The 25,315-nt window shown below is 46.0% G+C and overlaps 1 protein-coding gene across 1 annotated transcript; it reads right to left on the reverse strand.

Annotated features, from left to right (window-relative positions):
* Nucleotides 1-3,067: 3,067 nt before the first annotated feature.
* Nucleotides 3,068-25,315, reverse strand: LOC144273197 (olfactory receptor 10A7-like). The gene is made up of 2 exons (XM_077831729.1): nt 24,611-25,315; nt 3,068-3,169 (listed from the first exon to the last, which is right to left on the reverse strand). Exons 1-2 carry the CDS (start codon nt 25,313-25,315, stop codon nt 3,068-3,070), a joined length of 807 nt encoding a protein of 268 aa, XP_077687855.1.

A 25,315-nucleotide genomic window follows, 5' to 3' on the forward strand; every position in this document is an offset into this window, starting at 1 on the left:
GGGACATATCTAGTAGGAGGAAGGAAACAAGAAACACTGGAGTTTTTTTCTCTGTCTCCTGTTAAACTCGATAAAGCAGCATCCATATGATTACAGAAAAGTACCAATGGGACTCCGAGAAGGTCATTTACTGTCTTCTAAGGCTGAAACCTTTGAGACTTGGTAAGGAACATGGGCATTGCCACACCAGAACAATCCATCTAATCTGGTTTCTTTAATAATATGCCTTTATTAGTAGGCAGTCTCGGATTCTACAGAGGAGCTGTAAGATCCCATAATGGATATTGATGCAACAGCATCTACATGGGGAATTGTTTGGCCAGGCAATTTATTGTTGGCCTCCTGCCCAGTACTATGAAAGCTTGTATATCTTGTACATTTTTAATTGAGCTGGTGCAATTATGTGTATGCATTTATTCTTAGGTCCTCATACAGCCCCCATAACCAAAGTATCTGATCACCTCATGTTCTATAATGTACTTACCCTCACACCACCTCCTGGGAAGTAGGAACATGCCATTATGCCTGTTTTACACAAAGGGCCAGATGTTCAAAGGCATGTAGGCACTAAAGATGCAGGTAGTTGCTTACTGGAGTTTCAAAAGCCTACGAGCAGTTTAGGTACCAGAGTTGCATTGAAGTCAATGGGATTAGGTGCCTAAACACCTTAGATTATTTTGAAAATCCCATTAGCTGTGTATCTGCTGCTTTAGGTGGCTAAATACCTTTGAAACTGTGGCCATAAGTGAGTTGCTAAGGTTACACAGGCGTTTGTAATGGAGCAGAGAAATGATCCCCGGTCCCCCAGGGTCACACAGGAATTACTTTGGGGGAGTTCTATGGCCTAGAGCAGTGGTTTTCATTTGTGAAGCCTTAAAAATTTTGAATGGAGGTGCAGACCCCTTTGGAAATTTTAGCCATAATCTGTGGACCCCCCAGGGATCTGCAGAACACAGGTTAAAAGCCACTTTCTGTGGTAACAACAACCTTTCAGAGACCCCTTAGACATAGTCGGCTGACCCCCCTGGGGTCCATGGACCGCAGATTGAAAACCACTGGCAAAGATATTCAGCGTAACTGATCACAATGGTCCCTTCTGGCCTTGGAATCTATGAATTGAGGAAGTTATAAGTTATTGCCCTGGGCAAATAAATCTATCTATCTATTTATCTATCTCCTACACACTGTACCTCATGCACAAGGGACACCCCAAGAAGACACGGACACAGATCCCTCACACTCTTAGGAACCCCGCGAGACAGCTAGAAACCCTCACACACATTCTGTCCCCAGCTGCACCCTGCAGCCCAGCTAACGTGCGCACACCTGTTGGTGTGCAATTACAGGCGGATTCTGGGCAGCAATACAGCGTCTGTAACTCGGTCCTCCCAGCCACTGTCTCAGCTCAGCCATGTTAGGAGCCATGAGGAGACGTATCAGGGGGAGAATGAGAAATGGAACCGGGCAGGGAAGACTCACAGTGGGTGTCAGGCATACAGGGGGGCTGCCCTGTTCCCTGATCTGAAAAGCTTTCCACTTATCGTCACCCCAGTGCTCTGCTCCTGTGTAGGGTGGGAAGAGCCCGGAGCTCTCCCAGGGCTTGGCATAGGAGGCCACCTAGACCTTAAGGATTGGGCCCAGGAGCGGATGAAAAATCTCCACTCCTCCATTTGGAAACATCTGGGGAGGCATATGTGAAAGGGCTGGGCCAGAAGGGATGAAGGTGGAGGAGATGTCAGAGGGATCATCAGGCCTGTCTGAGGGGAGGGGAAGGGAAACCGAAAATCAGGACAATTCTGCCTCCAGCTCCACCCAGCAGCCCAGCAGATGCGTCTGTGTCTGTCAGGGACGGGGGGACTGAAGGGGACGTTGGTGCTGTGTCCCTGCTGCAGTACAGCAGCCGCGACGCCGTCCCCCCAGCCGCGCTCTGCGGCGTCTCAGATCAGCGGCATTAGGAGCTGTGATGAGACGTGTCAAGAAGGGAACAGGCAGTGTCACAGAGCAGTAAGTGCATGGTTACAGGGCAGGCCTGAGTGAGCGTTCCGGCCACTCTGCTCCCCAACATGCCGACTTTTCCTTCCTAACTGAACCCCCCAGCACTTGTCCCAGGAACAAGGGGATACACTTGGACTTTTTACTGGTCCCATTTTGGGGCTTGCATAGCCGAGGGTTCAACTGCAAGGGCCATAATCCATGCATTTTCAGGGGGTAAGGTAAGGGTTATTTCATCTTGAGTAAAATGCAGGGTGGCACCTAGGCAACACAGCAGGTCCCATCCCAGCAACGGTGTTGGGCATTCAGGGAGGTATATTAGCTTATGGTGTATGGTTCTGTTTCCCAAAGCACATTTTGCTGGGGCATACACTAGGCACTTGGTATCTTTGCCTGTGACTCTTGTCACAGTGAGGGAGTCTGCTACTGGCAACTGAAGGGGTTAATAAAAGCCCCGGCTCTCGGTCTGCCAGATCTCTCCAAGCCATTTCAGTTGTATGTATATAAACAAAAGGGGGTGGCCCTAAAAGAACTCACACAGCTGCTAAAAGCATAAAAACGACCGGTGGCATATTTTTCTAAACAACTGGACCAAGTAGCCAAGGGCTGGCCATCGTGCCTGCGGGCAGTGGCAGCCACCGCCCTGACCCTGGCGAAAGCAAAAAAACTGACACTAGGGGGAACAATACAGGTTTTTACACCACACATGGTACGCGCTTTACTAGATGTTAAGGGCGGCCTCTGGCTCACACAAGCACGTATAGCAAGATACCAAGCAAAGCTCTTAAAAAACCCTGAGGTCACGCTGCAGCCTTGTTCATCTCTTAACCCTGCCACCCTCTTACCAGAAACTGAGAAACAAAAACATAACTGTTTAAAAATCATGAATGCCCAATATTCTAGCCGCCCAAACTTAAGAAATGTGCCCCTCCCAAATGCAGATTATAAGTAGTACACTAATAGTAGCAGCATAGTAATAAATAAACAAAAAAGAGCAGGTTATGCTATTGTGACACTCAATGACACCGTAGAAGCTAAAAGTTTGCCCGCTGGGACCTCTGCCCAGTTGGCTGAGCTAGTGGCCCTGACCTGTGCACTCGAACTGTCCAAAGGAAAACGGGTCAATATTTTCACTGATTCCAAATATGCTTTTGGGGTGCTGCATGCTCATGCTGGCCTGTGGAAGCAGAGGGGAATGCTGACAGCCCAAGGCTCCCCAGTCAAGTACGGGCCCCAAATTCTCCAGCTTCTGGAGGCAGTGCAACTCCCTTTGGAAGTGGCAGTGGTACACTGTAAGGCCCATCAGAGGGAGGATCAAAATGTAACCAGAGGTAATGCCAGGGCAGATAAAGAAGCAAAGCATGCTGCCACCCTAATGTCCCCTCACACTAAAAACACCTATATGCATGCCCTTATCCCATCAGTGGGGGAGCTCCCAACCCCTCAGTATTCTAAAAAAAAAAACTAGCTAGCTGACAAACTTGGTCTCCAGGAAAAGGAGGGATGGCTTCATTCCCTGGAAGGGAAAGTCCTCTTACCAAAGAGCCTAATTCTGCAAGTATTACAAAAATTACATCAAACCACTCATGCTGGCAGGGAGGCACTTATCCAACTAATGAAAAAGTACTTCATAACATCCAGACTCCGACCCCTGGCTGCCCAGGTACAAGCAGACTGCTTAGTTTGTCAAAAAAATAACCCCCGACCAAAACACCCAGTACCACCAGCAGCCCTGGAACCCACTCCAGGCCCCGGACGGGTGTGGCAAATAAACTTTACTAAGTTTCCCCGGACCCAAGGGTTCAAGTATCTCCTTGTCATAGTGGATAGATTCAGCGGATGGCCAGAAGCCTTTCCATGTCGCAATTGCACTGCCAGGACATTGTTTGTTAAGGAGATTATTACTCGCTTTGGACTTCCCCAGTGGATGGAATCTGACAATAAAACACACTTTTCACGTCAAAAATCGTCCAAAGCATCTCAGACGCCTTACAGATTCCCTGGAAACTCCATACACCCTGGAGACCGCAAGCCAGTAGAGTAGTGGAGCGGACCAATCAGACCCTTAAGCAACATCTCTCGAAAGTATGCCAGGAGGCCTCCCTATGGTGGCCTGATGCCCTGCCCCCAGTTCTGCTCCGCATCCGTGCTCTCCCAAAGGGTAGATTAGGGCTCAGTCCCTTTAAAATTATGTTTAAAAGGGCATGGCCTATAAATGGTACACCGGTTGTGTCAGGGGGAGAGTGGGAATTGGGGAATGGGTTTTTGTCTCAGTATATGTGTTCCCTGTCTGCTGTTCTTTTGTCTCTTCACAGGTATACTAAAAATTCCCAGCCTCTACCCTTAGATTCGCCCATCCACTCCCTGCAGCCTGGTAATTCAGTGCTCGTACGTACCTGGAAAGACAAGCCCCTCCAAAAAAGGTGGAAGGGACCCTATACCATCCTGCTGGTGTCCCACACGGCAGCAAAGGTCGAGAGACACAAAAATTAAATTCATTATACCTGGCTGAAAGCGGTGTCAACCCCCCCCCCCCCCCCCCCCGGCTAAAAGGTAGACCATGCATTTAGCCCCCTCCACTAAAAGTCTTAAACTAAAATTACTATTTAAATGGCAGCCCACCAAAAAAGCAAAAAAATAAATAAAAAAGTATATTTTATTCCCCCTCTTGGCCATGTGCCTAACTGTACTGCTGTTTCAGGCATTGTACCCGTAAATACCTGGCTGGCACTGGCCCAGAGTGCAAAACGCAACGTTGTTTTGTTTGCCACATACATTTTCAGTGGGTGCAATCATAAAAACTTGTTTTATTGGTATATGTGCAGCCCCAACCCTGGTTCAGCATTATTCCCTGTTAAAAACCATAAATAAAACATTTACTTATACTGATTTATATACCGTTAAATCTGCCCAGTATAAGTTAAATGCCTCCATGTTTTCTTATTACCTAGTCAATACAACCCTTGCCCCCTCTTGTATGAGGTTTGTAAATGCTACTCACATTAAAAAAAACCTCACCAATAAAAAACTTAAATATAATAACAGTGTAAAAATCTCCTTTGCCTACGGGAGCATAAAATTGCCAGCAGGGTGGTTCCTTACATGTGGCAGACATGCGTATTCCTATGTCCCAGCCAATAGTTCTGGGGGTCCCTGCTCTCTTGGTCGCATGGCTCCATTGATTTTTCCATACCCTCCGCAGTTGTATGCCCATCATAAAAGGGATGCTATTCCCCTTGATTCCACCTGTAGGTCAAAAGTAACCTTAAAGTAAGGTTAACCAAAGTTAAAGTAACCAAAAAGTAAGGCAGCAGCTCTGGCCTTTTCCTTAGTTGGTATCCCTAGGCTTGTGGTGCACAATTATCACGCAGGAGAGCACCTTGCCTGCACGGTGGCAAAAGCCATTAATTTAGTCCTGGCCCAACTCTCACATAAGTTAAAAAAAGTACGTCAAAGTATGCTACAAAACAAGCTAGCTGTAAACTATTTGCTTCTACGCCATAGTCACCTATGCCAAAAGTTTGCAGGCAAGTGTTGCTTTAATATAACAAATGCAGGGCCATCTGTAAAAGCTAATTTACAACGCCTAAAGCAGCTGGTAAAAAGCATTCATCAGCAAACTAAAAAAAATTAGCTAAGCTCTTTATTTTCTGGTTGGGGCCTTTCCCCATGGCTAAGTGGGTTGTTTAGCCTATTATTTAAGTTTTTTTCCCTGTATTAATCATGTTATGTTTACTGTGTTCTATGTAGTCCTGTATAAAAATGCTTATTTTACATAGTTTTAAAAATTTTAATTTTATGCATAGACCGCTAATAAATAAATAAAAATAAAAAAACTCAAGCAATAAAAATAAATATTCTCAAAAAAAATTGTTAAAAACCCCAGGGCATGGCCACTAGTTAAGTCGAGGAAATAAAAGGCCATAAGGGTCAAAAAGGTCTCCCTGCTAAAAGCCTAAGGGCTTCTTCTTAACCCCCCTTAACAAAATTCAGGCCTGGCTGGTTTAAATAAGCTCTTTTGCTCTTAAAACAATGTTGCAGCCGCAAATAATGCCTTATAATATAAAGTTTGCTAACGCCAAGTTAAAAATAATAAAAAATAGTTACAAGGCCAAACAAAATGTGCTAGTTATTTAAGTTACTAAAAATGCTTGTTAAAAATTACAAAAAATAAACATTGTTATAACCCATATAAAAAAACAAAATATTTATACAAAGTTTTAATTGGCTAATATGTAGTACAATAGCATTAAAAATATAAAAGTGTGTATAATAACCTGCTCTGGTGTGCAGAATTTAAAATTCTATTCTCCTTGTACCTTGTTTGCAGCTGCAAATAAATTTTTCTGCTTCTCCACCCTGTTGTAATTATTAAGTAAAACACACCGCGTAACAAACCCCTGCTGTTGTTTTGCATCTTGGCATTAGGTGCCGGCAACAACAGAATTGTAGAATCACAGAAGATTAGGGTTGGAGGAGACCTCAGGAGGTCAATCGGAATGATCTGATTTACCGTTAATTCTCAGCATCCAGTGGCAACCTCTCCCTCAAGGGCACCCGCTGTCCTCATTGTCTCACACACTCTCCTTCGCTCAGCAAAGACACCTTAATTTTGCTGCTGGCCTGGGCTGCTCTTGCTTGATGCTCTTGCTTGTGCGGATTACACAGAACCTCAGCGCTTCCTGGGGTAGATTCTTACAGAGTTTGTAAGGGAATGCAGCCTCACACAGTCTTCTGCTGCTAGACGGGTCTCCTCCCAGACTGCTGATTGTGATCACTTTTAAATGGACCTCCTGGGGGAATTAACCCCATGTCGCTTGTTAAAACAGTGTGAATGTGGAGGCCAGTGCAACCTCATGGGAAACCTCCCTCTTTGTCATGCCCTGTGTGTGTCAGGAGCCCGGGTGACTGAAAAATAAACATCGATCACTTTACTAGTTGTACTTAAACAGTGTACAATAATTTTATTCCATACATTTTCAATGTACTGATTATATGTCTGTGAATGCCAGTTTCACAGATGGGGAAACTGAGGCCTGGGAAGGGGAAGTGACTTGCCCAAGGTCAGCCAGCAGATCAGTGGCGGAGACAGCAACAGAAGACAGGTCTCCTGGTCTCCAGGCATGTGGGAAATCCACTGGCCAATGCAGAATGTTAACTTTTCTTGTTAGGTGATATGAAGGGAAACAAGAGACAAACAGAGATATTTCAGAAATGAAATGTGCAAGACACCAAGACATGAAGCTGAGAGGTGAAGTCAATGCATAAGGGGCCTGACTGTCATTCACACAAAGGCCTCTTTATGCCATAAATAGGATTTGCTCCCACTTTAGTGTCCCTTGTCCTCAGTATAAATGAGAATGTCGCCCAAGGTCATGTTCAACCACTGGTTGCATACATTTTGATAGGTGCCTTCAATATATCTTAGCTGATAGATGGCCATAGAGAGAGGCCCCTCTACAATGGGTTTTGATGTGCAAACAAGCTCTTTTTCATTCACTTATTCAGTGCATGTTTATGTGATGTACCAGATGTGCAGGCACGTTGTAGGCTCCAAAAAGGCCAATCCTTCAACAGGTCCCTAAGGCAGTGTCATTATCCCCATTTCACAGGTAGGGAAACTGAGGCACAGAGTGACTTGCCCAAGATTCCTCATCAGGCAAGAAGCAAAACCAGAATAGGACCCAGACCTCCTGAGTTCCCATCCAGTACTCTAATAACAAGACAACACTATCACAGCCTTTCCACATCTTTAATGTTTATGGTTGGAGGGATGGACTACTGGATAGGCCAATAGGTCTCTTTGTATCCAGCATCCTCTGTGAGGAGTTCCCCCTTTTATTCATTACCATTGAAATTGTTCTTTGGCTCAAGTGGTCAAAGATTTTGTGATGAGTAAGGGTTATCCAGGAGCCAGGACCTTGCCCTAGGTTTCAGGACATAGGGCATCAGTTCCTGGCTCTGTGCCAAGCTCCACATGTGATCCTGGGCAAGTTCCCTAGCACAAAAACTTCAAAAGTGCCTCCATCCCATTGTCAAAGGTGACTCAGAGCCAGATTTTCCAAGGTATTTAGGTGCCTAAAGATACAAATATGTCCTGGTGACATTCTCAGAGATCCTAAGTGTGACAAAGGTGACTAACTCCCATTTAAATCAATCAGTGTTAGGCACCAAGCTGCAGTTTAGATGCTCGTATTCAGCAGTAACATTTTCAAACCTGCCTAAATTTTAGGAGTGTAGCTCACTTAGGCATTTTAGTAAATCCCAGCATGCCCCTATCTGCATCTTTAGATGCCTAAATACCTTGGAAAATCTGGCCTGAAGTCACTTTTAGGACATGGGACTTGCTCCTAAATTATTCAGGCCCAGATTTTTAAAGGTATTTTAGGCATCCAGTGGGATTTTCAGAAGCACCCGGGCACCTAACAACCACTGAAATCAGTGAGTTTTAGGTGCCTAAATGCTTTTGAAAATCCCACTAAATGCCTAAAATACCTTTAAAAATCTGATCTGAATAACTGAATAATATCTGAATAAGGGGAGTCAGGACAGTGTAGAAGACAGAGAACACATCGTTGAGGTCTCTAAGAGTGTCAGTGTCTGGTAAAATATAGACAATGATTATAGTTCCATAGAAAATTGTCACCACCATGAGGTGAGAGGAGCAGGTAGAAAATGCCTTTTTCTTTCTGGTGGTGGAAGGGATTCTTAAAATGGTGGTGATGATAAAACTGTAGGATGCCACGGTTAATAGAAATGGGAAAGGGACACCTATGGAGGTGAGTATGAAACTCAGCAGTGTGATCAGGTTGGTGTCATGACAGGAATGTTTAATCAATGGGATGAGATCACAGAAGAAATGGTCAATTTCACTAGGGCCACAGAATGTTAATTGTGACATCAAATATACAGTTATGGTACTAGCCACAAACGCCCATAGCCATGACCCAGCTGCTAGAACCCAGGTTCTGCCATTCATAAGGGTTGCATAATGCAGAGGTTTACATATAGCTAAATACCGGTCACAAGACATTGCTGCTAGGAGATAACACTCTGTACAGGCCAAGAAACCAAAACAATAAAACTGCATGATGCAGCCACAGACAGAAATGTATCTGTCCCCAGTCAGGAGACTGGCCAGCATCCTGGGCAGGATGGTGGAGCTGTAGCAGGTCTCCATGCAGGACAAGTTCCCGAGAAAGAAGTACATGGGGGTGTGCAGGTGCTGACAGGCACAACTAGAGCAATGATGAGGATGAAAAAACATAGTTTGGAAACATCTTTCCCCCCAAAATCCTCCTAACCCTTGCACCCCACTTCCTGGGGAAGGTTTGGTAAAAATCCTCACCAATTTGCATAGGTGACCACAGACCCAAACCCTTGGATCTTAGAACAATGAAAAACCATTCAGTTTTCTTACAAGAAGAATTTTAATAGAAGTAAAAAGGAATCACCTCTATAAAATCAGGATGGTAGATACCTTACAGGGTAATTAGATTCAAAACATAGAGAATCCCACAAAGCAAAACCTTAAGTTACAAAAAAGACACACAGACAGGAATATTCATTCTATTCAGCACAGCTATTTTCTCAGCCATTTAAAGAAATCATAATCTAACACATACCTAGCTAGATTATTTACTAAATTCTAAGACTCCATTCCTGTTCTGTCCCTGGCAAAAGCATCCTACAGACAGACACAGACCCTTTGTTTTTCTCCCCCCTCCCAGATGTTGAAAGTATTTTGTCTCCTCATTGGTCATTTTGGTCAAGTGCTAGCGAGGTTACCTTTAGTTTCTTAACCCTTTACAGATAAGAGGATTTTTCCTCTGGCCAGGAGGGATTTTAGAGGGCTTTACCCTTCCCTTTATATTTATGACACGCCCCCAAATCTCAGCTAGGGTAAAACGCTGGCTGGGATTTCTTCCTGGAGCTCTAGGAAAAAACAGAGTTAATAAGACACATGCACCTCTAAATATACTACCAAGTACATAAAGACTAACAATATTTTCCACATCTCAAGGACGATTTTAATCAGTTGATTCTGGGAAACTTTCACGGGAGAGTGCATCAGCCACTTTGTTAGAAGCTCCTGAGATGTGTTGGATGTCGAAATCAAAATCTTGGAGACCTAAACTCCACCGAATAAGTTTTTTGTTATTTCCCATGGCAGTATGAAGCCACTGTAGCGCAGCATGGTCGGTTTGCAGGTGGAAACGCCATCCACAAACATACGGGCATAGCTTTTCTAGGGCGTAGACAATGGCGTAACATTCTTTTTCACAGACTGAGCAGTTGCTTTCCCTCTCAGACAGTTTTTTTGCTGAGAAAAACTACAGGGTGGAATTCTTGATCAGGTCCTTTCTGCATTGAAACTGCTCCCACACCACGCTCGGATGCATCTGTGGTTACTAGGAACGGTTTGTCAAAGTCTAGAGCCCTTAGTACAGGGTCAGACATGAGTTTCGCTTTAAGCTGGTTAAAGACCTTCTGACACTCTTCGGTCCACTGAACAGCGGCGATTTGGCTGTATTGCGGTACAAATCGTCTGTAATAATCGGCCAAGCCGAAGAAGGATTGAACCTGTTTCTTTGACTTTGGGACAGGCCACTTTTGGATAGCATCCACTTTGGCCTGTAGGGGGCTGTTAGTTCCTTGACCCATCTGGTGTCCAAGGTAAGTCACTCTGTTGAGGCCTATTTGACACTTCTTAGTCTTAACAGTTAGTCCTGCCTCCCTTATGCGCTCAAGGACTTTTTGTAGATGTTCCAGGTGTTCTGCCCAGGAATCCGAAAATATGGTCACATCGTCAAGATAGGCGACTGCATATTCTCCTAATCCCGCTAGGAGACCATCTACAAGTCTTTGGAAGATGGCGGGTGCATTTCGCAGCCCGAAAGGGAGTACATTAAATTCATACAGCCCGAGATGTGTGGTGAAGGCTGACCTTTCCTTGGCGGATTCATCTAGCGGTACCTGCCAGTACCCCTTGGTTAAGTCCAAGGTAGAGATGAACTGGGCCCGTCCCAGTTTCTCTAATAGTTCATCTGTGCGTGGCATTGGATAGTTGTCTGGGCGAGTTACAGCATTTAGCTTACGGTAGTCCACGCAAAAACGTATCTCCCCATCTGGTTTGGGAACTAGAACCACTGGAGATACCCATGCACTGCCAGAGGGGTGGATTACACCCATCTGTAACATATCCTGGATCTTCCGGTCTATAGCAGTTTTAGCTTGAGGAGACACCCAGTAAGGTTGGACTTTAATTGGGTGAGCATTACCTGTGTCAATGGAGTGGTATGCCCGTTCAGTCAGCCCTGGGGTGGCTGAGAACGTCGGCGCATAGCTAGTGCACAGCTCCTTGATCTGCTGTCACTGCATACGCCCAAGGGTCATGGAGAGGTTCACCTCTTCCACACCACCAGCACTTTTCCCTTTGTAGTAGACACCTTCAGGCCACTCAGCGTCGTCTCCTCCCTGGGCTGTAAACTGACAAACCTTTAATTCTCTGGAATAAAAGAGCTTTAGAGAATTAATATGGTACACCTAAGGCTTTCAGTTGGAGGTGGGGAATGCTAGGAGATAATTAACAGCTCCCAGACACTCCTGGACCGTGAATGGCCCTTCCCACGAGGCTTCCATTTTATGGGCCTGGAGCGCCTTTAAGACCATGACCTGGTCCCCTACTTTGAAGGAACGCTCTCTGGCATGTTTATCCTACCAGGCATTTTGGCTCTTTTTGAGCATCCTGTAAGTTTTCTTTAGCAAGAGCTAAAGAGGTTCGGAGGGTGTTTTGTAGGTTGGTTACAAAGTCCAGAAGGTTAGTTCCTGGAGAAGGTGTAAATCCCTCCCATTGCTGCTTCACCAACTGTTTTGGCCCCTTAACCTCACGGCCATATACAAGTTCAAATGGCGAAAACCCTAAACTGGGATGTGGTACAGCTCTGTAGGCAAAGAGCAACTGCTGCAACACTAGGTCCCAATGATTGGAGTGCTCATTTACGAATTTACTTATCATGGCCACCAAAGTTCCATTAAACTTCTCCACCATGCCATTTGTTTGATGGTGGTAAGGAGTGGCAACCAAGCGATTTACCCCATGAGCTTCCCAGAGGTTTTCCATATTCTCCTGGCAGGACATTAGTCCCTGCATCTGTGAGGATGTTGTAGGGCCAACCTACCCTGGCAAAAAATGTCTGCTAGTGCCTGGCACACACTTTTAGCCCTAGTGTTGCTTAGAGCTACTGCTTCCTGCCATTGGGTGGCAAAATTCATGAAAGTCAGTATGTACTGCTTTCGTCTGGGTGTCTTTTTCGGAAAAGGACCCAGAATATCCACAGCTACTCGCTGAAATGGAACTTCAATGATGGGGAGTGGCTGGAGAGGGGCTTTGACCTGGTCTTGGGGTTTTCCCACTCTTTGGCATACTTCACAAGACCGGACATAGGTAGAAACATCCTTGCCCATTCCCTCCCAGTGGAATGACCCCCCTAAACGGTCTTTGGTCCTGTTCAACCCAGCATGGCCACTAGGATGATCGTTGGCTAAGCTCAAGAGCTTGGCCTGGTATTTAGTTGGAACTACCAACTGTCTCTGAGGATGCCAGTCTTCCTGGTCTCCACCAGAAAGAGTTTCCTTGTATAAAAGTCCTTTTTCTACAACCAACCTGGATCGATTAGAAGAGCTGAGAGGCGGTGGGTTGCTCCGTGCCACCGTCCAAGCTTTCTGGAGGCTTTCATCTGCTTCCTGTTTGGTCTGGAACTGTTCCCTTGATGCTGGAGACATCAGTTCCTCATTGGATTGTGGACCTATGCTTGGTCCCTCTGGAAGCGATGTAGGGGATGGGGCTGTTTCCGTTGACTGTGAACCGGTCTCCACTGGGACACTATGTTGGGGTTCAGGCTCAGGCTGAGCCTCTTGTGTAGGGTTATCGGCTGCTGCCGGTTCAGGTTCGGTGGGGCCCTCTGGTGTTGAGGTTGCAAGTACTGGATTCAGTGCTGGCAATGGGTCTGGTGCTGGTTGTTCCGCTGGTTCCAGTTCTGGGACTGGTTCCATCTGGGTCTCTGGGACTGGATCCACTACTGCTGTTGCAGACATTGGGCTGGGGTCCTGGTCCATCACCTCTGCCCAGGTCCTGATAGAAGTTTCCGGAACAGAGCTAGGTGTCACGGCTTGTTTAGCCTTGGCTGTGAGTGACCATTCCCACCCTCTTGGTCCGCTTCACATGATTGGCCAAGTCTTCCCCCAACAGCATGGGGATGGGATAATCATCATAGACTGCAAAAGTCCACATTCCTGACCAGCCCTGGTACTGGACAGGCAACTTGGCTGTAGGCAAATTGAAGGAGTTGGACTTGAAGGGTTGAATCGTCACTTGGATCTCTGGGTTGATTAAATTGGGGTCCACTAAGGAAGCATGGATAGCTGACACTTGTGCTTCGGTGTCCCTCCACGCGGTGACCTTCTTCCCGCCCACACTCACAGTTACCCTCTGTTCCAAGGGAACCTGGGAGGTATCTGGGCCTGCAGATCTCTGGTGTGATTCCGGTGCAATGAACTGTAATCTGTTGGGGTTCTTGGGGCAGTTGGCCTTTACATGCCCCAGCTCATTACATTTAAAACATCGTCCAGCTGACGGGTCACTGGGGCGAGGCGGGTTGCTGGAGAATGGGGTGGTGGGATGATAAGGGGTCTGGAGGATTTTTTGGGAGGTAGGTGAGGTCCTGGGTGGCCCCCGGTAATAGGGTGTGGTCTGGGGTTGTCCCTTCTGGTCTCCACTCCAACTGCGACCAGTTTTCTTCTTCTCTGCCACCTCTACCCATCTGGCTCCAATCTCTCCTGCTTCGATTACAGTTTTGGGCTTCCCATCTAGGATGTATCTTTCTATTCCTTCAGGAACAGCTTCTAAGAATTGTTCCATTTTCATTAGGAAGGGAAATTTACTGGAGATTCAACACTTGCTCCTGATATCCAGGCATCCCAATGTTTCACAAGGTGGTAGGCAAGGTCAGGTAAATGACATGTCTGGTTTCCTCCTTAGGGCTCTGAACCTCCGACGAGACTGCTCAGGTGTTATCCCCATTCTGACTCTCGCCTTGGATTTAAACAGTTCATACTTGTTCATGTGTTCTTTAGGCATTTCAGCCTCCACCTCAGCTAAGGGTCCACTGAGCTGCGGCCTCAGCTCTACCATGTATTGGTTGGTAGAGATGCTGTACCCAAGGCAGGCCCTTTTGAAGTTTTCTAAGAAGGCCTCAGTATCGTCTCCTGCCTTGTAGGTGGGGAACTTTCTGGGATGGGAAGTGGTACCTGGAGAAGGTTTGCTAGGGTTTGTTGGTATATTCTGCTGAGCCTTTACCTTCTCCATCTCCAGTTCATGCTTCCTCTCTTTTTCCTTCTCCTCCTCCACATGCTTCCTTTCTTTTTCCTTCTCCTCCTCCACATGCTTCCTTGCCTCCATTTCCCTCCTGTGGGCAGCCTCCTGTACCTCCTTCTCTCTCCTGTGGGCAGCCTCCTGTACCTCCTTCTCCTAAAAAAAACACCCTACCACTTTTGTCTCCAGGCAAATGGGTAGAACACTCTCCTATTTACTTTTAGGGGAAAAAAACCTCAGGTTTGTGAAGACTGAATTTCCCTGCAGGAGGTTAACTACTCTGCCTCCAGGCAAAGAAAACGTGCAATTCACAAATATAATCCCCTTTTGTCTGTGCTCTGGCCCCAAAGCAGAGAAAAAACTAGCTGCTTTCGGTTGGACCTCCTTTCCAGCAGCTCCAAAGGAAAAAAAAATTTCCTTTTTAAAATATGTTTTTCTGGTTCAAAAAATCTCAAATTGATCTCAAAAGGATTTCACGTTAATCCCATCACTCTACCACCATGTCAAGGTTCCTTCCCCACTCTGAACTGTAGGGTACAGATGTGGGGACCTGCATAAAAACCTCCTAAGCTTACTTTTACCAGCTTAGGTTAAAACTGCCCCAGGGTACAGACTGTTTTACCCTTTGCCCCTGGACTTCCACTGCCACCACCAAACTTTATCTGGGTTCCTGAAAAAACGGAGTTTGGACACGTCTTTCCCCCCAAAATCCTCCGAACCCTTGCACCCCACTTCCTGGGGAAGGTTAGGTAAAAATCTTCACCAATTTGCATAGGTGACCACAGACCCAAACCCTTGGGTCTTAGGGCAATGAAAAAGCATTCAGTTTTCTTACAAGAAGACTTTTTTAATAGAAGTAGAAAAGGAATCACCTCTGTAAAATCAGGATGGTAGATAATTACAGGGTAATTAGATTCAAAACATAGAGAATCCCTCTAGGCAAAACCTTAAGTTACAAAAAAGACACACAGACAGGAATATTCATTCTATTCAGCGCAGCTATTTTCTCAGCCATTTAAAGAAATCATAATCTAACACATACCTAGCTAGATTACTTACTAAATTCTAAGACTCCACTGCTGTTCTGTCCCTGGCAAAAGCAGCATACAGACAGACACAGACCCTTTGTTTTTCTCCCTCCTCCCAGTTTTTGAAAGTATTTTGTCTCCTCATTGGTCATTTTGGTCAGGTGCCAGCGAGGTTACCTTTAGCTTCTTAACCATTTACAGGTGAGAGGATTTTTCCTCTGGCCAGGAGGGATTTTAAAGGGGTTTACCCTTCCCTTTATATATATGACACAGCCCCATCTGGAATGGCCTGTCTATGGGCTGTTCTACACTAAAGCTGTAAATTGGCCTAAGTTACGCTACCTCAGTTATGTAAATTATGTAACTGATGTTGACGTAACTTAGGTCGACTTAAAGCGATGTCTACACCACACTGTGTTGATGGGAGACACTCTCCTGCTCACTTACCTTCCAACTCTCTGGGAGGTGGAGTAAAGACAGCCACAGGAGAGCACTCTGCCATCAACTTAGCTTGTCTTCACCAGACCCGCTAAATCGACACTACTGCATCGATCGCAACAGTGCTGATTTATCCATAAGTATAGACAAGCCCTATGTGTCAGTCTGTTTCCCTGCAAAGGGCCCCTGACAACTCTCTCTCTCTTTTTTTTTTTAAACTGTTTCTGTCCTTTTGATCTGTCTTTTCCCAGCCTTGGCAGAAGAGCCATATAAATGAGCAGGATCCCCTGTAAATAATATCTTCGCAGCTCAGTTTTAATTAAAAACCGAGACTGATACAAAATTAACCTGGCACACATTAAATGGATTAAAAACTGGCTAACTGACAAGTCTCAAAATGTAATTGTAAATGGGAAATCATCACTTAGTGCATGTGTTTCTAGTGGTGCCCTGCAAGCCTTAACCTTCTTTGAAAAACCCATAAAATCTTCACTGGTAAAGTTTTCAGATAACTCAAAGGTTGGGTGAGTGGGTAAATAATGAAAAGGACAGATCACCTATGCAGAGAAATTGGTATCTCTTGGTAAACTAGGCACAATTTTAAAAAATACATTTAAATAAGGTCAAATGTAAAGTGGTACATCTAGGAGCAAAAACATAGGCCATACTTACAGCATGAGGGATTTCATCCTGGGAAGCAGTGACTCAGAAAAAGACTTGGAGGATTAGCTAAACATAAGCTCCCAGCGTGGTGCTGGGACCTAAAGGATAATATGATCCTTGGCTGTATAAACAGGGGAATCTCGAGTAAGAGTAAGTAGGATATACTGCCTCTGTATTTGTCACTGGTGTAACCACTACTGGAATAACTTGTCTCATTCTGTTGGCGACAATTCAAGAAGGATGTTAATAAATTGGAGAGTGTTCAGAGAAGCATCACAAGAATGTTTAAGGGATTGGAAAACCTGTCTTACAGTGACAGACTAAAGGAATACATTTTTATCAGAGAAGGTAATTAACCATTGGAACACTTTATCAAGGGTCGTGGTGGATTCTCCATCACTGGACATTTTTTTAAAACAAGATTGGACATCTGTCTTAAAAATATGCTGTTTTATAGACATGAATTCAGGAAAGCCCTGTGGAATGTGTGACACAGGAGGTCAGATGAGAGAAGATCACAGTGGTTCCTACTAGCCTTTTCATAGATTCATACAAATGTTGGGCAGGAAGGGACCTCAAGAGATCAAGTCCACCCCTTGTGCTTAGGCAGGACCAATTAAACCTAGATTCATAAATCTTTGTGCTGCTTTGTGTCTCCAACTGGCAATAGTTGGATGGTGATTTATTTATTTTTTTTTTGCTTTCTTTGGGGCCAGAGAGACAAAGGGAATTGTCTTTTTCTATAGGCTGACAATCACTATCAGAGAATAGGTATCCTATTCCAGCACAGCAAAATTTTACCAGCCAAGTTTTGTTTGTTTTATTTCTAAACCTCGGGTGTAAAGTTAGTTAAAAACAGAGAGGTTAGGATAACAGACTCCACGGCTCAACAAAAGCTGGAATTAGCCAGATTTGAGGCTGCTGAAAAACAAAAGGAACATGAAAGACAGATAGAACTCATGCGGCTGGAGAAGGAGGTACAGGAGGCTGCCCACAGGAGAGAAATGGAGGCAAGGAAGCATGTGGAGGAGGAGAAGAAAAAAGAGAGGAAGCGTGGAGGAAGAGAAGGAAAAAGAGAGGCAGCATGAACTGGAGATGGAGAAGGTAAAGGCTCAGCAGAATATACCAACAACCCCGAGCAATCCTTCTCCAGGTACCACTTCCCATCCCAGAAAGTTCCCCACCTACAAGGCAGGAGATGATACTAAGGCCTTCTTAGAAAACTTCAAAAGGGCCTGCCTTGGGTACAGCATCTCTACCAACCAATACATAGAGCTGAGGTAGAGCTGAGGCCGCAGCTCAGTGGACCCTTAGCTGAGGTGGAGGCTGAAATGCCTAAAGAACACATGAACAAGTATGAACTGTTTAAATCCAAGGCGAGAGTCAGAATGGGGATAACACCCGAGCAGTCTCGTCGGAGGTTCAGAGCCCTAAGGTGGAAACCAGACGTGCCATTTACCTGACCTTGCCTACCACATTGTGAAACATTGGGATGCCTGGATATCAGGAGCAAGTGTTGAATCTCCAGTAAATTTGCCCTTCCTGATGAAAATGGAACAATTCTTAGAGGGTGTTCCTGAGGAAACAGAAAGATACATCCTAGATGGGAAGCCCAAAACTGTAATCGAAGCAGGAGAGATTGGAGCCAGATGGGTAGAGGTGGCAGAGAAGAAGAAAACTGGTCGCAGTTGGAGTGGAGACCAGACCACACCCTATTACCGGGGGCGACCCAGGGCCTCACCTACCTCCCAAAGAACCCTCCAGACCCCTTATCGTCCCACCACCCCAGTCTCCAGCCACCCGCCTCGCCCCAGTGACCCGTCAGCTGGACGATGTTTTCAATGTAACGAGCTGGGGCATGTAAAGGCCAACTGCCCCAAGAACCCCAACAGATTACAGTTCATTGCACCGGAATCACACCAGAGATCTGCAGGCCCAAATACCTCCCAGATACCCTTGGAGCGGAGGGTAACTGTGAGTGTGGGTGGGAAGAAGGTCACCACGTGGAGGGACACCGAAGCACAAGAGTCAGCTATCCATGCTTCCTTAGTGGACCCCAATTTAATCAACCCAGAGATCCAAGTGACGATTCAGCCCTTCAAGTCCAACTCCTTCAATTTGCCTACAGCCAAGTTGCCTGTCCAGTACCAGGGCTGGTCAGGAACGTGGACTTTTGCAGTCTATGATGATTATCCCATCCCCATGCTGTTGGGGGAAGACTTGGCCAATCATGTGAAGCGGACCAAGAGGGTGGGAATGGTCACCCACAGCCAAGGCTAAACAAGCCGTGACGCCTAGCTCTCTTCCGGAAACTTCTATCAGGACCCAGTCAGAGGTGATGGACCCCAACCCCAGCCCAATATCTGCAACAGCAGTAGTGGATCCACTCCCAGAGACCCAGACGGAACCAGTCCCAGAACCGGAACCAGCGCAACAACCAGTACCAGACCAATTGCCAGCACTGAATCCAGTACTTGCAACCTCAACACCAGAGGGCCCCACCGAACCTGAACCGGCAGCAGCCCATAACCCTACACAAGAGGCTCAGCCTGAGCCTGAACCCCAACATAGTGTCCCAGCGGAGACCGGTTCACAGTCAACGGAAACAGCCCGACCCCCTACATCGCTTCCAGAGGGACCAAGCATAGGTCCACAATCCAATGAGGAACTGATGCCTCCAGCATCAAGGCAACAGTTCCAGATCGAACAGGAAGCAGATGAAAGCCTCCAGAGAGCTTGGACGGCGGCACAGAGCAACCCACCGCCTCTCAGCTCTTCTAATCGATCCAGGTTGGTTGTAGAAAAAGGACTTTTATACAAGGAAACTCTTTCTGGTGGAGACCAGGAAGACTGGCATCCTCAGAGACAGTTGGTAGTTCCAGCTAAATACCAGACCAAGCTCTTGAGCTTAGCCCACGATCATCCTAGTGGTCACGCTGGGTTGAACAGGACCAAAGACCATTTGGGGGGGTCATTCAACTGGGAGGGAATGGGCAAGGATGTTTCTACCTATGTCCGGTCTTGTGAAGTATGCCAAAGAGTGGGAAAACCCCAAGACCAGGTCAAAGCCCCTCTCCAGCCACTCCCCATCATTGAAGTTCCATTTCAGCGAGTAGCTGTGGATATTCTGGGTCCTTTTCCGAAAAAGACACCCAGAGGAAAGCAGTACATACTGACTTTCATGGATTTTGCCACCCAATGACCGGAAGCAATAGCTCTAAGCAACACCAGGGATAAAAGTGTGTGCCAAGCACTAGCAGACATTTTTGCCAGGGTAGGTTGGCCCTCCGACATCCTCACAGATGCAGGGACTAATTTCCTGGCAGGAAGTATGGAAAATCTCTGGGAAGCTCATGGGGTAAATCACTTAGTTGCCACTCCTTACCACCATCAAACAAATGGCATGGTGGCCATTCACAGTCCAGGAGCGCCTGGGAGCTGTTAATTATACCTCCTAGCATTCCCCACCTCCAACCGAAAGCCTAAGGTGTACCATATTAATTCTCTAAAGCCCTTTTATTCCAGAGAATTAAAGGTTTGTCAGTTTACAGCCCAGGGAGGAGACGACGCTGAGTGGCCTGAAGGTGTCTACTACGAAGGGAAAAGTGCTGGTGGTGTGGAAGAGGTGAACCTCTCCATGACACTTGGGCGTATGCAGTGACAGCAGATCAAGGAGCTGTGCACTAGCTACGCGCCAATGTTCTCAGCCACCCCAGGACTGACTGAACGGGCATACCACTCCATTGACACAGGTAATGCTCACCCAATTAAAGTCCAACCTTACCGGGTGTATCCTCAAGCTAAAACTGCTATAGACTGGGAGATCCAGGATATGTTACAGATGGGTGTAATCCGCCCCTCTGGAAGTGCATGGGTATCTCCAGTGGTTCTAGTTCCCAAACCAGATGGGGAGATACGTTTTTGCGTGGACTACCGTAAGCTAAATGCTGTAACTCGCCCAGACAACTATCCAATGCCACGCACAGATGAACTATTAGAGAAACTGGGACGGGCCCAGTTCATCTCTACCTTGGACTTAACCAAGGGGTACTGGCAGGTACCGCTAGATGAATCCGCCAAGGAAAGGTCAGCCTTTACCACACATCTCGGGCTGTATAAATTTAATGTACTCCCATTCGGGCTGCGAAATGCACCCTCCACCTTCCAAAGATTGGTAGATGGTCTCCTAGCGGGATTAGGAGAATATGCAGTCGCCTACCTTGATGATGTGGCTATATTTTCGGATTCCTGGGCAGAACACCTGGAACATCTACAAAAAGTCCTTGAGCACGTAAGGGAGGCAGGACTAACTGTTAAGACTAAGAAGTGTCAAATAGGCCTCAACAGAGTGACTTACCTTGGACACCAGGTGGGTCATGGAACTAACAGCCCCCTACAGGCCAAAGTGGATGCTATCCAAAAGTGGCCTGTCCCAAAGTCAAAGAAACAGGTTCAATCCTTCTTCGGCTTGGTCGATTATTACAGACGATTTGTACCGCAATACAGCCAAATCGCCGCCCCACTGACAAACCTAACCAAAAAGAAACAGCCAAATGCCATTCAGTGGACCGAAGAGTGTCAGAAGGCCTTTAACCAGCTTAAAGCGACACTCATGTCTGACCCTGTACTAAGGGCCCCAGACTTTGACAAACCGCTCCTAGTAACCACAGATGTGTCCGAGCGTGGTGTGGGAGCAGTTTCAAGGCAGAAAGGACCTGATCAAGAATTCTACCCTGTAGTGTTTCTCAGCAAAAAACTGTCTGAGAGGGAAAGCAACTGCTCAGTCAGTGAAAAAGAATGTTACACCATTGTCTATGCTCTGGAAAAGCTACGCCCATATTTTTGGGAACGGCGTTTCCACCTGCAAACCAACCATGCTGCGCTACAGTGGCTTCATACCGCCATGGGAAATAACAAAAAAATTCTTCGGAGGAGTTTTAGCTCTCCAAGATTTTGATTTCGACATCCAACACATCTCAGGAGCTTCTAACAAAGTGGCTGATGCACTGTCCCTTGAAAGTTTCCCAGAATCAACTGATTAAAATTGTCCTTGAGATGTGGAAAATATTGTTAGTCTTTTTGCACTTGGTAGTATATTTAGAGGTGCATGTGTCTTATTAACTCTGTTTTTTCCTGAGCTCCAGGAAGAAATCCCAGCCAGCGTTTCACCGTAGCTGAGATTTGGGTGGCGTGTCATAAATATAAAGGGCAGGGTAAACCCCTTTAAAATCCCTCCTGGCCAGAGGAAAAATCCTCTCACCTGTAAAGGGTTAAGAAGCTAAAGGTAACCTCGCTGGCACCTGACCAAAATGACCAATGAGGAGACAAGATACTTTCAACATCTGGGAGGAAGGAGAAAAACAAAGGTTCTGTGTCTGTCTGTATGATGCTTTTGCCGGGGATAGAACAGGAATGGAGTCTTAGAACTTTAGTCAGTAATCTAGCTAGGTATGTGTTAGATTATGATTTCTTTAAATGGCTGAGAAAAGAACTGTGCTGAATAGAATGACTATTCCTGTCTGTGTGTCTTTTTTGTAACTTAAGGTTTTGCCTAGAGGGATTCTCTATGTTTTGAATCTAATTACCCTGTAAGGTTGTCATAAATATAAAGGGAAGGGTAAACCCCTTTAAAATCCATCCTGGCCAGAGGAAAAGTCCTCTCACCTGTCAAGGGTTAAGAAGCTAAAGGTAACCTCGCTGGCACCTGACCAAAATGACCAATGAGGAGACAAGATACTTTCAAAAGCTGGGAGGAAGGAGAAAAACAAAGGGTCTGTGTCTGTCTGTATGCTGCTTTTGCCAGGGACAGAACAGGAATGGAGTCTTAGAACTTTTAGTAAGTAATCTAGCTAGGTATGTGTTAGATTATGATTTCTTTAAATGGCTGAGAAAAGTGTTGTGCTGAATAGAATGACTATTCTTCTCTGTTTCAGAGTAACAGCCGTATTAGTCTGTATTCGCAAAAAGAAAAGAAAAGAAAAGCTCACTTCATCAGATGCAGCTGTAGCTCACGAAAGCTTATGCTCAAATAAATTGGTTAGTCTCTAAGGTGCCACAAGTACTCCTTTTCTTTATTCTTGTCTGTGTGTCTTTTTTGTAACTTAAGGTTTTGCCTGGAGGGATTCTCTATGTTTTGAATCTAATTACCCTGTAAGGTATCTGCCATCCTGATTTTACAGAGGTGATTCCTTTACTTCTATTAAAAGTCTTCTTGTAAGAAAACGGAATGCTTTTTCATTGTTCTAAGATCCAAGGGTTTGGGTCTGTGGTCACCTATGCAAATTGGTGAGGATTTTTGCCAAACCTTCCCCAGGAAGTGGGTGCAAGGGTTGGGAGGATTTTGGGGGGAAAGACGTGTCCAAACTACATTTCCTAGTAAACCAAGATAAAGTTTGGTGGTGGCAGTGGAAATCCAAGGGCAAAGGGTAAAATTAATTTGTACCTTGGGGAAGTTTTAACCTAAGCTGGTAAAAGTAAGCTTAGGAGGTTTTCATGCAGGTCCCCACATCTGTACCCTAGTGTTCAGAGTGGGGAAGGAACCTTGACAGGGCTATTGCCACTCGCTTCTCACCTGTGAGGGCTGCTCTCATCTTGGTATTCTTGCCCCTCAGGGCAGGGGAAAGCAAATCACAAAGTTGCATGAAAGTGCCCTTACGCATGCGAAAGTTTCGCAGCCACTGGGAATCGTTCCAGACCTGCAACACGATGCTGTTCCACTAGTCTGTGCTTGTTTCCTGGGCCCAGAATCGGCGTTCCACCACATGAACCTGCCCCATTAGCACCATGATGCCCACATTGCCAGGGCCTGTGCTTTGAGAGAAGTCTGTGTCCATGTCCTCGTCACTCTCGTCTCCGCGCTGACGTCGCCCACTTGCCCGGTTTCCCTTTGCCAGTTTCTGGTGCTGCATATACTACTGGATAATGCATGTGGTGTTTAATGTGCTCCTAATTGCCAAAGTGATCTGAGCAGGCTCCATGCTTGCCGTGGTACGGTGTCTGCACAGAAAAAAGGTGCGGGACGATTGTCTGCCTTTGCTCTGAAGGAGGGCGGGGTGACTGACAACATGGCTTACAGGGTTGGCTTACAGGGAATTAAAATCAACAAAGGGGGTGGCTTTACATCAAGGAGAAACAAAAACAACTGTCACACAGAATGGCCCTCTCAAGGATTGAACTCAAAACCCTGGGTTTAGCAGGACAATGCGCAACCCAATGCTCAATGCACTGAGCTATCCCTCCCCCTGATATTTCACACAGGACTGAATCTCTGTTAAACTTTTCAAGGTGCCCCTGACAGACCTCACTGAAATGATTGTCAGCCATAGATTTCACGGAGAGAGGGAGGGGGAGCAAATGAATACAAAACAAATCTGGTGTATTTCTTGTTTTGATCCACTCCATCTATCTTTTACATCTTTGGCTGGCAGCAGACGGTGCAGTAGGACTGCTAGCCATCTTCATCTCCTGCCTGCTCGCCATAAGACGATACAACAGGACTGCTGGGAGGACTAAAGAGAATGACCTGGTCGAGTCACTCCTATTTTAGTTCTTGCGCCCATGTCTGCCCAGGCGCTCCTGACTGACCAGGAGCACCTCAGACATGATGACGATGGTTATCAGGCCTATTGTACCATCTGCTGCCACAAGGTAATAGGTTGCTGCTGTGTAGCAATGCAGTACCATGTCTGCCAGCACCCAGGAGACGTACGAGCCGAGTAGGCTCCATGCTTGCCGTGGTATGGCGTCTGCACAGGTAACTCAGGAAAAAAGGCATGAAACGATTGTCTGCCGTTGCTTTCACAGAGGGAGGGAGAGAGGGCTTGATGACATGTACCCAGAACCACCCGTGACAATGTTTTTGCCCCATTAGGCATTGGGATCTCAACTCAGAATTCCAATGGGTGGCAGAGACTGCGGGAACTGTGGGATAGCTACCCACAGTGCAATGCTCTGGAAATCGATGCTAGCTTTGGTACTGTGGAAGTACTCCACCGAGTTAATGCACTTAATGCAGTTAGAGCATTTTGTGTGGGGACACACACAATCGACTATATAAAAACGATTTCTAATAAAACAACTTCTATAAATTCGACCTAATTTCACAGTGTAGACATACCCTCAGGCTATATATAAGGGGATTGACCATAGGAGTTAAGACAGTGTAGAAGACAGAAAACAATTTGTTTAAATCTCTGAGTGTGTTGTTTTTTGGTAACACATAGACAATCATTAGTGTCCGGTAGAAAATTGTAACAGCTACGAGGTGAGAGGAGCAGGTGGAAAATGCCTTTTGCTTTCCAAAGATGGAAGAGAGTCTCAGGATGGTGGCTATAATAAGAACATAGGAGATAATGGTTAATAGAAATGAGGGCAGAGTGAAAATGGAGGCAAATAGGAATGCTACAAATTCCACCACGATTGTGTCACAGCAGGAGAGTTTTATCACTGGGGTGAGCTCACAAAAGAAATGGTCAATTTCATTGGGGCCACAGAAAGTTAACTGTGACATGAATGATACTATTATGGTAATAGCCAGAAATGCACTTATCCAAGACCCAGCTGTGAGCTGAAGGAAGAACCTGGCTGTCATAAAGGTTGCATAATGCAGTGGTTTACATATTGCCAGATACTGATCATCAGACATTGCTGCGAGGAGGTAACATTCTGCCGCTGCCAAAGAACCAAAAAAATACATTTGTGTAACACAGCCCATGAAAGAGATGGTTCTGTCCCCCGTCAGGAGACCGGCCAGCAGCCTGGGCAGGATGGTGGAGGTGTAGCAGTTCTCCAAGCAGGCCAAGTTCCCCAGGAAGAAGTACAT

The sequence above is a fragment of the Eretmochelys imbricata genome, chromosome 13, assembly GCF_965152235.1.
Source record: "Eretmochelys imbricata isolate rEreImb1 chromosome 13, rEreImb1.hap1, whole genome shotgun sequence".
Taxonomy (NCBI): Eukaryota; Metazoa; Chordata; order Testudines; family Cheloniidae; genus Eretmochelys; species Eretmochelys imbricata.

Excerpts from the sequence above, each read along its gene's own strand:
- LOC144273197 (XM_077831729.1), bottom strand. The coding sequence starts at position 25,315 with ATGTACTTCTTCCTGGGGAACTTGGCCTGCTTGGAGAACTGCTACACC. Across the intron at positions 3,170-24,610 it reads CCCTTATATATAGCCTGAGG|GCCAGCATGAGCATGCAGCA; the intron begins GTATGTCTACAC and ends CTGCTTCCACAG.